The sequence below is a fragment of the Rattus rattus genome, chromosome 17, assembly GCF_011064425.1.
Source record: "Rattus rattus isolate New Zealand chromosome 17, Rrattus_CSIRO_v1, whole genome shotgun sequence".
NCBI lineage: Eukaryota > Metazoa > Chordata > Mammalia > Rodentia > Muridae > Rattus > Rattus rattus.
The window spans coordinates 46,821,849-46,836,372 of NC_046170.1; the positions used below are offsets into that span (position 1 = coordinate 46,821,849).

Sequence of the window (14,524 nt, forward strand, 5' to 3'; positions counted from 1 at the left end):
TATTTATTATTATTACTTACATTAGTAATTATTAGTTAAGTCTCACCCAAGTTTCTAAATGAATGAAATGTGTCTTTGAGAAAGGCAGTTGGGTTACAATACGGAGTGTCTCATAGGACTGCAATACCAGTGTGGATTGAGAGCTTTCCTTACACATTTCTTATTCCAGAAAAAAAATCACTCCCATCATAGAGGAAAGACAGAGTGGTCCATTGTTATAGAAGCTGGTAAACATTTAGACCTTAAATTAGCTATGGGGCATAGCGTTTCCAATACCCCTTTCTCAAGATCACCTGTCAAAGTTCAAGGCCTCTAAAGAAAGTTGTCAACTTGCCTAGAACACAGTACCAATCTCATCAGCAGAATCACACACCAGCCCCTCTGTACGTCTGCTCTAAAAGTCACAAAACTAAGACATTTATGAGGTTGAATCCAAGTGCCCTCTGTCTTACAGAGGTAAAAACAGGAGGCGAGAGAGGATAGTTTTCAGCCGATTTCACAGAGGTTTGTACTGTTACTTTTCTTGCTGCTGTGTGGAGATGGCTTACAAAAGTAATTAAGGAAGGAGTGGTTCGTTCTGGATTAGTTTGTCCAGTACAGCCTATCTTGGTAGGGCATGTGTTCGCAGGAGCCTAATGCATCTCCCCGCGTTGCCTCTGTAGTCAGAAAGCAGAGAGATATATCCTGGTACTCACTGTCTTCTTTTCATTCAGTACATGATGCTAGCTAGCCCAGAGGAGGGTCCCACTCACACTTAGGGTAGGTCTTTCTACTTCAATTAACTTAATCTAGAAGCTTGCTTGCAGACATGCCCAGAGGTTTGTCTCCAAGCTTATTATAGAGCTTGTCAAGTAGATAATGAATTTAACCATTACAAAAGGCTTTCCTTTTGAATGAAGACCTAAGCATGCATGGGGTCCTCTGTGTGCCCAGAGATGCCCAGAGGCTTTATCTAAACTACGGTCTCCTCACTCTGGGTGATTCTTCGAGTGGTGAGTGTCAGCTCATCTTTGCTATAGGGAAATAAGGAGGCATATTAGAAATCTGTACTAATGTAGATAAATTTCATAAAATCAGACAAGATTGATGACTGACCCTACTTAATTCAGAATAAAGGAAGGGAATCTAATTTTTCTATTTCTCCACACCCCGTTTGCTACAATGAAAATGGCATTATCTTTTGAATCATTTCCAATGAAATGATTTTCAATATTGTTGTCTTTGTGACATTTGGACAATTAGAATGCATTTCTTAAGCCTACTGGAAATGCCACAATGCTTTTTCTTGTTTTCCATTTTTCCTCCAGTGGTTCTCTCTGCCTTGTTGCCTAGGAAACCACTATCGGGTTGAGTTCTTTTTGCTTGGTTGTCAGGCTGCCAGAGTGATAGGTAAAGTTGTTTAGATTTACTGGTGTAAAACTGCTACTTAAATATTAGAAATATTTCATCAATATTAAAGCGGTTTATCTCTCCAATTAAAGAGCGGCCGACTCTGATGCTTGTAGAATACTAAGCAGAGGATTGTTAACTGCGTTGATTGTGACTGGAACTTTATTTTGTAGCAGATTTATGACAACATTTGTGTTATCACAGTGGGTTAGTGCTAAATATAGCACCTTGATAGAATCATATGTAAATGTTTGGTTATTTCTTTGGGGAGTCTAGATATGAGCTGTGATTTCCCAAAGTGTGAATATAAACATAAAATATGTCACAAAAATTCCATTAGATGTTAGAAAATTTAGGTTCCCCACTCTACCCTCTATTCTTTTCTTTCTTTCTTTTTTAAAAAATATATTCATTTTATTTTATGCGTGAGTATTTTTGCTTGCATATGTGGGCCGTGTGGGCATGCTTAGTGCACAGAAGTCAGAAGAAGGCATTTGACGCCCTGGGAGTCCAGCTGCAGGTGACTCTGAACTACCGTGTGGGCACTGTGAATTGAACCTGGGTCCTCTGCAAGAGCAACAAGTGCTCTTAACCACTGGGCCACCTCCACACCCCCTCTTCCCTGAATCCCTCAACAATTTCCTCTTTAAACTTTCAAAGGGAAGTTGAAAGAAATGGAGCCACCTCTGATTGTGTCCTGGATGTCGTGATAAAAGGTTAATGCAGTCAAGGTTGTCAAGCTGTAGTTTTGAGATTATGCTTTCATTGTGTTAAGTTAGCTGATCTGTAGAATTACCAGAGTCTTAAATTCAGAGAGATGTGTTTGTGAACAGCACAGTAATCACTATCCTCTCATAGCCTCTGAGCTTTGAGGTAAGGCCAAAGTGACTTCTGTATGGGGCAGCCTTCATGTCTCGGGCAGAATCTGACAGTTTGCTAAAAAACACAGGATTTTAGAGCCACTGTAAGCCATTGGCATGGGAATCTGTGTTCCTAGCTGGATCCCCAGGCCTGACCTGTAGTTTGTGTCAGCATATTGGATGCTCACTAGAGATGACCACAGTATTTATGAGAACATGCCTAGACTCAACATACACTAAATATTTAATACTTCTGGCCATTGCCCTGAAGCCAAGTATTTCATGAAATATGCTCAGATCTTTATGACAGGCTAGTGAAACACACAGGCGCACGTGAGCACACACACACACACACACACACACACACACAAGACAAGATTCTTTTCCTTCAGTTTGACAAGACATCACAAGACAATAAACTATTCAATTAAGAACCTATGTTTGACCTTGGGGATTTAGCTCAGTGGTAGGCCTAGCCTATGGCGCAAGGCCCTGGGTTCGGTCCCCAGCTCCGGGGAAAAAAAAAAAAAAAAAGAACCTATGTTTCTCATCTTTACCTAATAGGAGACTGTCTCATTCTTAATTCTTTCCCATGGACCTCCTTTCTGTCAAGAATGTGTACAGATATTCAAGCTCCAGTTGGGCTATGTGCTGAGGGAGTCTGTCTTTCCTATTCCATCACTATGTGGTCTGCTGAAATGCATTTGCTCTATGGCTGCCCTTCGGCAATGAGGACTCCCATGCTGGGAATTTGTTCATGCCCTAGACTTGGGGGATTCTGATCCCACCCTCCTTGAGTGGGAGCCCATCTTTGTTCTGATGACTGAGACACGAATTCATTTCCACCGCCGCTTGGACCTTAACTCTAGTCAGGAATTCTTACTCTTCTAACGCCAAACCTCCCTACCTGTAAAATATTTTTCTTAGTCTTGCTCTGAGGAATTTCCTGTTAGTGTGTTAAAGCTCCCTCGCATTCTTGCCCAGGGTAAATGTCTACCTGGTGTCCATGTTCCTACCCCTGATTGCCTGTTACAGATGCAAAGGGTGTATTAACACGTCCATTACTCCTCCCTTAAGGAGAAAAATGACCGCATTAGATTGTCAGTGAGCCCTCTCTACCCATTGAAGGTAATACACATAGACGTACAGCCATATGCTTCAGGACCACGAAGCCTTCCTCACGGCTTGGAGCAGCTGCCTGGTGCCAGACCAGCTTATTACCAGCCAGCTTGTACACGACGCCACTGTGAGGAATCGATCCAAAAGTGGAACATTGCAAGATAAGAACACAGACAGCGTGCGTCCTGTTCTCCCCTTATAAACTGGCACTTCCTTTCCCATCATCCCTCACTCCATTTAGCTTTTCACAGTACTGGTCCCCGGTGACATAGTGTGCACCGTTTCTTTTGAATCCCTTTCTCCTCGCTGAAATCTGTTTGTCCCCCAGCAGCTAGTTGAGTGACTAGTGTATGGTGAGTCCTTGGGCTTCCTTAGCGAAGATTCGCTTTTAAGACTAAAATTCCATCTGCGCCCACCATAAAATGCAGGGATTCGGGAGAGAGTGTATTGCACTCCATTTGCCTAAGCATGTTTGAAGCCTAGGGTCCATCCCAGCACCACAAAAATAAATCAACCCAGTAACAACAACAACAACAAAAGTCTGGAGAGTGTGGATGCTGCTCACTGGAGATTTAAATCTGCCTCCATGAAGCAACTGCTAAGAAACATGTGGGTGGAGTAATTCTAGAACCATATGGTGACCACTCCAGCCTTTAACAGAAGTGGAGTTGTGGACCAGTAGTCCTTAGGTGAGGGGAGTTGTTGCACTTTTCTACAGCATTGTAGGTCAGAGATTAGAATAACAAAGGGTAGGAAAGTAATGCTTCTCAAAAGTTAGCCTGACAGTTAGTGAAGTCTGCAAATCCTTAATAAGATAATAGAAGACAAATGGCCAAGGAGAGAGTGTTGGCCTCTCCATTAATCAATAGTCCATGGCAAGTTTGAGAGACAAATTCCTTGTCAGATATAATTGATCACTTTCAACTTTGATTACATAACTGTTGACCTGAACTGGTGAAGTTGTAGGGATGTGAGAGATTTGATTCGGAGAGTGTAAAATTCGTAGTGAAGTGTCGGATTTAACCTGAGGTATGTGGCGCTCTGGTGTTTCTGTAGGGGACAGCAATGCAAACTTAATAGGAAAGACACTAAGATGATTGCTGGGGTTCCATCTATGAGTGGCAGTGCTTGAACTAGCCATTCATTCTTCTTTTCTCAACAGGAGAGAAAAAAAAATCCACCCTGGGCTACCAATATGGATTGTTTCCGCTTTGATAAAGCGATTAACCTTACTATAATCTCAACAGTGGGTATACAAAGGGTATAGCTGGAAGCTGCGTTTATTCATAAGTTTAATTTATAAGCCAACATCTCCACAAACATTTCCAAGTGCCATTTTCTGTGCCGGAGGAAGAATTTAATAACGAAGATGAGCTCAGACTGGAGTAGTCGTAGGAGCACAACTTCCATTCAGCCCTGGGAACCTCCTAGAGGAGGGCCTGGGAACACCTGTGGCCTTGGATGCCTTCCAAGCCAAGTGTTCAGCTACATCTGGGCGTGAGGCATAGAGCGCGTTCGGACCCGTCCTCGCAAAAACCACGACTCTCACCTCAAAAGGAATAAAGAGACGGTTCGTTAGGAAGCCAATTGTGAATGACCGTGGCCCAGGAATACATGTTCAGGCCACCCCAGATTGTGTCTTCCAACGTGGTAACATATTAGTGGTGTTTTACAGTAACAGAACAAAAAAGTTCTAAACCAAGGCACTTTTCAAATGCGGTGCTGGAAATCCTGGTGGGCAGGTTACCGCAGAGCAGGGAATCGCAGAGGTAGGCCTCAGATGCTGCTTGAGAATATTCTTAGCCTGTGCATTGGTGGACGCTGGCAGTCTGTTAATACATTTCACACGACTTACTTAATAGTCACAAGGATGTTAGGTCACACAGGGAGATGGGCAGTAAGTACCTAAGATGGGCTGCGATAGCCCAGGGCAATTTAGTTCTGGACCTGCAACAATCTAGCTCTCCACAGACGTTTCTGATCAGTCACTCAGCCTTTGTATGGAATGGTCAACATGGGAAGGGATTTTTTCTTTTTCTGGAGACTTCAGATAGTAGATCCTAGAATGCAGAGACCAGGATGTGTGCTAATGCGGCTGTGGCCTGACCAGACCAAGAATGCTAGGCCCCAGCGCTTGATTGGTGGTTTACACAATCACATATGCTTACCAAAGGATAAAACCAAGCTTGGAGCGCTACAGTAAATTAAGCAGAAAGCAACGGGCTTTCCTCATTCATTCCTTTCTGAGCTTTGAGATGCTCCCCATGTAGATTCTGGTGGTGGAACTGCCAGTCTGGGTAGGGCTAAGCTCTTGGCCATGACGAGTGTATGGAGAACTCTTCCCAGGCTTGGTTTGGTGCATTTCCATCAGAGGGTAAGGTGTTTTTTTGTTTTTTGTTTTGTTTTGTTTTGTTTTGTTTTGTTTTGTTTTGTTTTTACCATGGCATGTGTTAGTAACTTGATTCTTCCCACAGTGTGGGCTGTGTCTCTGGGAACTGTGCGGTGGCCCTGGGGATGGGAGAAACAGTTGCGTGTAGAGTAATTGTGCTGTTTGTATAGCAAACTCTGTTAGAAACCTTGTGGCTCTGTGCTGTTTTTAGATCTGATTAGATACCTTGCCAGCTTGGGCAGGGCTTTTTTTGCGGGGGAACAGGTTCATTCGTTGCCTCAAGTGGTTAAAATAATACACGAGTCAATGGGAGAACTCAGAGAAGCAACGATTGGTGCGGTGAGGAGGAGGCACTGGGAAGTCTAACTTAACACTCGCGTCTCCCGTTTATCATTTGTTCCACTTCCTTATAGGGTTTATCCATTCTTCGCTTTATTTAAAAAAAAAAAAGCACATTACCTAGGAAAACAAATCAGTATTTATAGCGCACTAGCACTGCAGAGAGTCTGGAATCTTGGGACGTTGGTTTATTGCTGCTTTAGCCCTTCTTCAAAGCAGTGGTGACATCAAACGGCCTGCACAGCTGTCCCGGGCCAGCGTCTCTGCACATCCCTCTGAGCTGCAGCCAGGAGCTTAATTATAAAAGATGCCCATCTTTGAATTTTCTTTTTAATGTTTTAGAGGCCAGACTTTGAACATCTATATATTAAATAAGTCAGAAGACTGCTCGGTTGGGAAGTTTCATTATCGTATTTTTAAATACTCCTGTTTTCCTAAAATTAGGGCTGAGGAATTTCAACAGATAAGAACCAACTACATTATTGCAAATAACTGTAATGGGCATAGTGTATATGAGATTTTCAGTGGTGCTGCAAGTCGGCCACCGGTCCATGGTCATGCTGTAAGTTGTACAAGTCTTATGATGGTTACATTGTAGAATCACTTTGACGGAGAGTTTCAGCAAGTTGTTATCTAGATCATGTTGGGCTGTGGGAATGATGTCTGGGAGCAGGGGAGTTGTCTGGATAAAGATAGTTCAGGAGGAGGACCCAGTCTTCAGTGTGGGTAGGCAGGGAATGCAGTCTCCCTGAGTGGAGAGCGTGAGCTGAGCGCTTGTTCTCCACTCCACACTGGGGATGGTTATGATCAGTTGACTCTTGATCCCACCACCCTGACTCCCCCAACCGTGGTGGACTGTGACCCAGGGTTGTGAGCCAAATACCTCCTCTCTGAAGTTGCTTCTGGCAGGGTGCTCCATCGCAGCAACAGGAAACGAAGAAGATTATTATTCATGTTTTACTCATCCTTGATGGCCAGGGCAAAGATGGCATTCTGTGAGCGACACTAAGTTCTGTTGCTGTGAGGAGAGACTAGAGGGGTGGGGGGCTCTCAATCATAGGACTTACCCACAAGTCTACATATTTATCGTAATCACTTCCATTTGAGACCTCCACTGCTTGCTAAGAGCCTCCCCCACATTCACCGTGTAGCTAACTTGGAACCTGTCCTCACAGCTTTTGGTATTTGCAAGCCGTAGTGTTCGTAATGTTGCAACGTATTTGGCGGTGCCTAGGAATGCCTTTATACTTTCTTTGGCATATTGCTAGATGGTTATTAGTTCCGTTAGGAAGAGGTTTGATGGAGGATCCTGTGAAGGGATAAACATGTGTGAGGTCACATGTTTGTTCCTCAGGAGGACAGGTTCAGAGGTCAGTGTCGTCTCTGGTTTTACCAGTTAGGAATTAACCCTTGAAAATTGGAATTAATTCCAGGCCTGTGATTCTTAGGCTCTGGCTCATGGGTCCTTATGAGTCACTGACACTATTTCAAGGGGGCCAGAAGGTGACATATTTCCATTATGATTAAGATCTATCCCCCGAGCTGGGTGGAGGTGTAGTAGAAGGCTCAACTACCCTGAGTGACACTCCGGCCTCAGTCCCTACCCAGTCAGAGGGCACAAGGGACCTGTGTTGTATTGTTGACTTGCCTTACAGGAGGGTTGGAGCAGGCCAAAGGTAACATGCTGGTCACTAGGCAAGGGCCAGCATGTGCTTTGTTTGTCTCATAGACTCACACTCTCTCTCTCTCTCTCTCTCTCTCTCTCTCTCTCTCTCTCTCTCTCTCTCACACACACACACACACACACACACACACACACAGACACACACACACACACACACACACACACACACACACACACACACACACACAGCCCTGATTGTCACTCAGTGATCCAGGGCAAGCCCTTACTTCAACCTGACTTCAAGTTCACAGATGTTAAATGGTAGATGTGAATGCATAAGACATCTCAGCTGTCTCCAAAAAAAAAAAACAAACAAAAACAAAAAACAAACAAACAAACAAAAAACCCTGTTAGGCAATGACTTGATCAGGAATCATTTAGAGTGTGTGTGTGTGTGTGTGTGTGTGTGTGTGTGTGTGTGTGTGTGTGCGTGTGTGTGTGCGCACGCGTGTGTACATATGTTTGTACGTACAGGTCAGAGGTTGATATTGGGTGTCATCATCCTTATTTTTAGACAGATTTTCTTGCTGAACCCAAGGGATCCATTTTTCTCTGCTCTCTTAGCACTGGAGGGGGGGGGGGAGACTCTTGCTTACATAGCAAACGTTTAACTCAACTACTCATCTCACAGGCCCTGGAACATTGTTTTTCCTTTTAAAAAGGGCAGAAGGTCCTTGGATGTTGAGATTTCGGTATCTGATGACAGAAGCCCATCAAACAAGGGCAGCGATTGACAGTGTTTGTTGCCAAATATAAAATTCAACCTAACGGTGAAAAGCAGGTTTTGGAAACCCACACCCATTGTGAGCATGACTGACAGCTTCCCATCCCATAACTCATTCCCAATGAGATCAGTAGAGACGTTAACATATGTGATTTTTCTGATAGGGAAGAGAATGTGTCAACATTGAGAAGATTGGCATAGCTCAATAACTAATATTTTCCAGATGACTAAGGCTACAGAATAAGTAGATAATCCATTAAACGTGTGAGATAGACAAGCAGATTTTAATGTAATGGAGATGTTCACACCCATGTTGCGTCTGACCTTTGAGAAACTGCTATTCCTCAAGTATGGAGAGGAATCTCCACAATTATCTCAGAAGGCAATTAGAATATGATCTCCCCTCCAGCTCCACGTTTATAATGCTGCTTTTCTTCTGTACCTTTCCATTGTGCAGCAGTAGCGCCTGCAGAAGCAGATATGGGATCCAGGTGTCTTCTATTGTATAAAACACAATGTAGCGGCTGTCTCTTCCCTGTTAACGTGTGCATTGCTTTTTGTAAAATCATTGTCACAAACTTAAATTGTTATGGGGCATGTAGTGGGTTTATTATTGTTATTTAAAATGAAAAAAAATTAGTAAATATTTAGCATTTTTTCATTCCACCCTGGGCCACGAGCTGGAGCTGCTGTTTGAGGGCTCACTCACTTTTTTTTTTTTTTTTGCTGCTACTGTTTTGTTACATTGTATAGCCCTGGCTGGGGCTTGAACTCACTGTGGCCTCAAACTCAGAGATCATCCTGCTGCTGCCTCTGAAGTCTTAGCATTGATTGCATACATCACTACACAATGGTCTCTACTTTTTGGATAAGGTTAGGTCCTGAAGTAAATGTTTTGAGAACCACACCCATCTCAGCCTGTTCTGTACTGTTCTCTATCACCAAGCCATCCATTCATGCCCTGGCTCCATTAACCCTTTCTTCTCTAGTGTCACGTTTTCAGTATATGGATGGGTGCTGCTACAATCTGCATTTATAATTAGTGTACTGTTCTGTTCCTCCCTGAAGAGAAGAGGCCATCAGTTGAGTATATAGCTTTCAGAATTTATGATTCTGCTTTGAAGACAGCAACATTCCTCTCCTTAATAACTGATAGCGATGTTTGTAGTCATAGGTAGAAATTGGATGCCTTTCCTGATACATTGCTGAATAATAACTTACTGATTTCTGTGGTCACTGTGCCCTGACTCAGAAGCCTGGGCTCTCATCTGGAACATTGATCTGTGACCACAGCTGGCTGTTCCTGTTGTCTCTTTGAGCCCAGCTTATCTGTGAAGCAAGTCACATGCTTCTCTATTGTGACTAGTACTGAACTCACATTAAAAAACTAAAATTATTCAGACTCTCCAAGGGAAGCCATTTCTTCTAATATGCTATTCCTAAACCTTCGTGTTCATGTAAGCTGCCTAAAAATGCCTTATAGGCACGCCCAGAGATGTCTACTACAAGAACCTACACCTACTCAGGTGGGACAATTAAAATCACCAGCCACAGTCGTCCTAAGGGGAAGCAACAATTGTGTGCTTTGCATTTTCCTGGACTCCCTTATCGAAGAAAAGCAGGGTTCTCTCCAGCCTAATTCTTTAGTAGGCTGTCCAAAGATTTTTCTAAATTCTATATTACTAAGTCTGTAGATGCAGTTAAAAATTCAGATGAAATAATTTTTTTTTTTTTTTTTTTTTTTTTTGTCTTGTCTTACACAGTGTTTAGGATGTTTTATAGGCTCACTGGTAAATAAGATCAACGTAAGTTGTTGCTGCTCTCAGTTTGGTATTCATCACCTGCCAGACACTGGCTCTTGTTTGGAGCCTGTAGTCCCCTTGTTAAGCAGGATCTTCTGTCGTCATTCTAGGCGCAGGTGACTAGAGGTAGAGGACAGCTGGCCTTGCCTAAGTAACCAGTGGTGCAGCCCGAATACCAGATCAGGCAGCTTGGATCAGAGTTAGACACCACCTCCCGCCTCCTGCTTCATTTCCCTCACCAGGGCTCTTGAAGGCCCAGCCAGATCTGTGTTTCCGTGCCCATCCCTTGTCTCTTTTCAAAAGCATTACTTGGGCTAGAAAGACGACGGCTCATCCAATAAAGGCTCTTGCCTCCAAGTCTAAAGAGCCGAACTCCATCCTAGGACCCCACATAGTAGGAGAGACGCAACTAGTGCAAGTTGTTTTCCAACCTCCACGCGTGTGCCGTGGCACAGACACACCCACATACACACTCGGACACGCAATAAGTAAATGTGTTGAAACCTTAAATTACAAAACAAAAAAAAATTTTTTTAGTCTTTGGATCGAATGCCTCTTTCCCAGTGTGGCGTTCTTTTCTGCTAATTCCCATTCTCTCTTTGCGTGTGTAGATATGCCTCTTCACGTCCGACGGAGCAGTGACCCAGCTTTAACTGGCCTCTCCACTTCAGTCAGTGATAACAACTTTTCCTCAGAGGAGCCCTCCAGGAAAAACCCCACCCGCTGGTCCACTACAGCTGGCTTTCTCAAGCAGAACACCACTGGAAGTCCCAAAACCTGCGACAGGAAGGTAACCACCTCCACTTGTTTCTGTTACCCTTGGCATCTTCTGTCCTTGGTACCAGTCAAGTGCAGTCATGTGCTCCTTGGGCATAGGCTGTGGCCCTGTGTGAGTGTTAGTGATTTTCTCATCTGTGCATAGAGACACTAATGTATAGTGTTTAAATTTTCTGATGAAATTCAGTGCCATGTACTGAGTATGGTCATCTATGGATCCAGGTTTTGAAATGATAATATATCATTAAAAGGTAGCCCCTCCCCTTTCTCATGCCTATGCCCTTCCCCTTTCTCATGCCTATGCCCCTCCCTTTTTCATGCCTATGCCCTCCCCCTTTTCCTATGTCCCTCCCCTTTCTTGTGCCCCACCCCTTTTTCATGCCTTGCCCTTCCCTTTCCCATTTCTTGTGCTTATGCCCCTCCCCTTTCTCATGCCTATGCCCTTCCTCTTTCTCATGTTTATGCCCCTCCCCTTTCTCATGCCTATGCCCCTCCCCTTTCTCGTGCCTATGCCCCTCCCCCTTTTGTCTTCCTCAGTCCCTTTCTCATGCCCATTCCAGGGACTCCTCCCTTTTCTTGGACTGCCTGGACTCTGACCCATCCCCCCTTGTCCTCCTCCCCCAGTGAACTAGACTGTTGGGGGGAGGCCACCTTAAGGAAGGGGGGATGTTGCCTGGAAACCGGGAAGGGAATAACACTTTCAAATGTACATAAGAAATATAACAATTAAAAAAAAAAAAAAAAAAACATAGGAAAGTTCTTTAACACTGAGCTATAAAAACAGCCTCTGAAGAAAGACTCGAACACGAAGCGTTCCCTATACAGTGCCTTTCTTTTTTTGTTGCTGGGTTTTTCTCTTCTTCTCTTTTCCTAGGAATTTCTTCTTTCTGCTTTCTGCGTGACCTTCTGGAGATAGATATTTTATACACAAATGAGCAGATCAAAGAACTTACAACATCCTAGACTCAGAAGCATAGAAGCACACTTTGTGCTATTTTAATCTGTTTCTTTCATCATTTAACCCAAGTTTTCCTTCCTTCGCAGTGGAAGCATGCTGTCTGGTCATAGTGCAACTTGCTCTTTTGACCCATGTTCCTTAGTCCAATAAATACCCTTTCGTCCATTAACCTTATTGTCAATATCCTTCATCACCTGGCCCTATAGAACCCTGCCAGCCCATTCTGCCATGTCTCTAATCTCTTGACGAACTTTAAGCCATGTTTTCATTTTCCATGGGTGTATCTCCAGGATGAGAGTTTGTGGATGAGTTTCACGGTAGCCAGGAATTTCACACAGCATGGCAGGAAGGTGCTGTTACCATGCAGCGCCAGCCACATTAATATTGAAGTGGGCATAGCTTGAGTATTTACTCTTACTCTTTGCATTTCTGTGAAAGTTCCTAGTGCAGTTTCTGTTAATTGTGTTTTACATTCCAGCACACTCTTGTCTTTATCAGTATTAGTTCAAGTGAAAATAAAGACCTTGAGATATATTTATATATCTGAAATAAGAATCAGGACAGCGGTATAGTTTTGAGACAGGGCAGTTGAATGGCTTCAGTCCCCAGCACAATGACAATGTAATAATAAAACCAACAAGAGTCTTAAACAGCAAATGTAAAGAAAATGTTGCTTTGGGTGTTGGTGCCCATGGATTTAGCTGTTATCTTTCCTCTTGAAGATTCTCTAAGGGACCACACTAAGTTGCTTTCTCCTTTAGGGCAGCTTGAGCCCAAGAGAACTTGAAATAAACTGTCCAAAGAAGCCAAACACATCCCTGAATAGGCCTCATGGCATTTAACTTTTGTCAGAATTCACTTATATAGCTATTTACAAATTTATAGGCAAATGAAGTTTATAGTTAAAATATTTTTTTAAACAGTGTTTCATCCAGTCATGGTTGGCAGGCTGGAGCTGTGAGTGTCACTGGGTTTCTGTTGGTGACTCAGTATCTTTGGCATGTGACTTAGGTGTAGTATCAGCAGACAGATCGGCTTTCATCCTATTTGAAACATAGGGTCTTACTACTTGGAATGACTGGGAAATTTCCCACCACTGGACTCAGACCGGTGGAATCATTTGTATGCAGACTCTCACTTGCTGAAGCTCCAGGGAGCCATCATCCTCCTTCCCACTTCTGCAGAGCACGGCATGCAAGGGGCATATTGAGATGCTTAGAATAATTAACCAAATGCACTTCTGCCTTTGTAGTAAATAATATGTATCTGTCATTGTGAAACACCTGGGAAAACAGGAGAATCGGATGATGTAAAATCTCCAGCATGGAGATGTCAACGGTGGGTAGCTACACCACCCCAGACAGCCTTTTATCAGATCTCATGGCCACGAGGTGTTAGACTTGATTAGTATTTGGTTGTGGGTACCAGTGAACAAATACACACAAATGCGTGCGCGTGTGTGCGTGTGTGCGCGCACACACACACACATTCACACTCATGCTCACACACACACGCTCATGCACACACATACACACACACGTGCACATGCACACACATACACACACACGTGCACATGCACACACATACACACTCACACACACATGCACATGCACACACATACACAAACTCACACACATGTGCACATGCACACACATAAATACACACCCTCCTGTGGTGGCTCTGCATACCTGCATATTTCTACATTTTTCTTCTACTACAAAGATTTTTCTATTTGAATTTTATAACATTTTTAAACAATGAAATATTCCATTGTATAGTGTGCTCTGATTTACGATCTTCTCTTGGACATTTATTTATCTGTCTCTTCTCACATCGTAAATATTCAGACTGGTACACAACGTTGAATATAGTATTGTCTTTCTTAAAAATGGTGACATATCCAACAAGCTTTCCCTCTAACCCACAGAAGAGTGCTCAGTGTCGCCCGCAGCCACACTTCCCGAAGGAAAGGCCTGGATCGATACGGGCTTCTAGATGATATTGTGGCCTCATAGGGGATACGTAGAGATAGTGGGTAACGTGGTGTCTCTCTTGTTCAAATTCTCAATTATTAATTTACTAATTTAATCTAAATTATATACTGAAGACTGGAGAGATGGCTCAGTGGTTAGAAGCACTACCTGCTCTTATAGAGGACCCAGGTTTGATTTCCATCACCCACGTGGTGGTTCTCGACTGGAGTCTGTTAATTATAGTCACAGTAGATTCAATGCCTTTTTCTGGTCTCCATGAGCACAGATATATAGGTGGTGCACAGATATGTATGCAGGCAAAACACCAATACACATAAAATAAAAATAAAAAATCTTAAATTATATGCTGTTAATAGAATAAACATTTTCATCTATCTATCTATCTATCTATCTATCTATCTATCTATCTATCTATCTATCTATCTATCTATCTACCTACCTACCTACCTACCTACCTACCTACCTACCTACCTACCTACAAGCAGAAGG

At 43.2% G+C, this 14,524-nt stretch overlaps 1 protein-coding gene across 1 annotated transcript in view; it reads left to right on the forward strand.

The window, feature by feature from the left end:
• Pard3 (par-3 family cell polarity regulator) overlaps window positions 1-14,524 on the forward strand; it is a 546,246-nt gene that overhangs the window by 228,690 nt on the left and 303,032 nt on the right. The window contains 1 exon segment of the mRNA XM_032887697.1: window positions 10,918-11,096. Within this exon segment, the coding sequence (XP_032743588.1) occupies window positions 10,918-11,096 (179 nt within the window).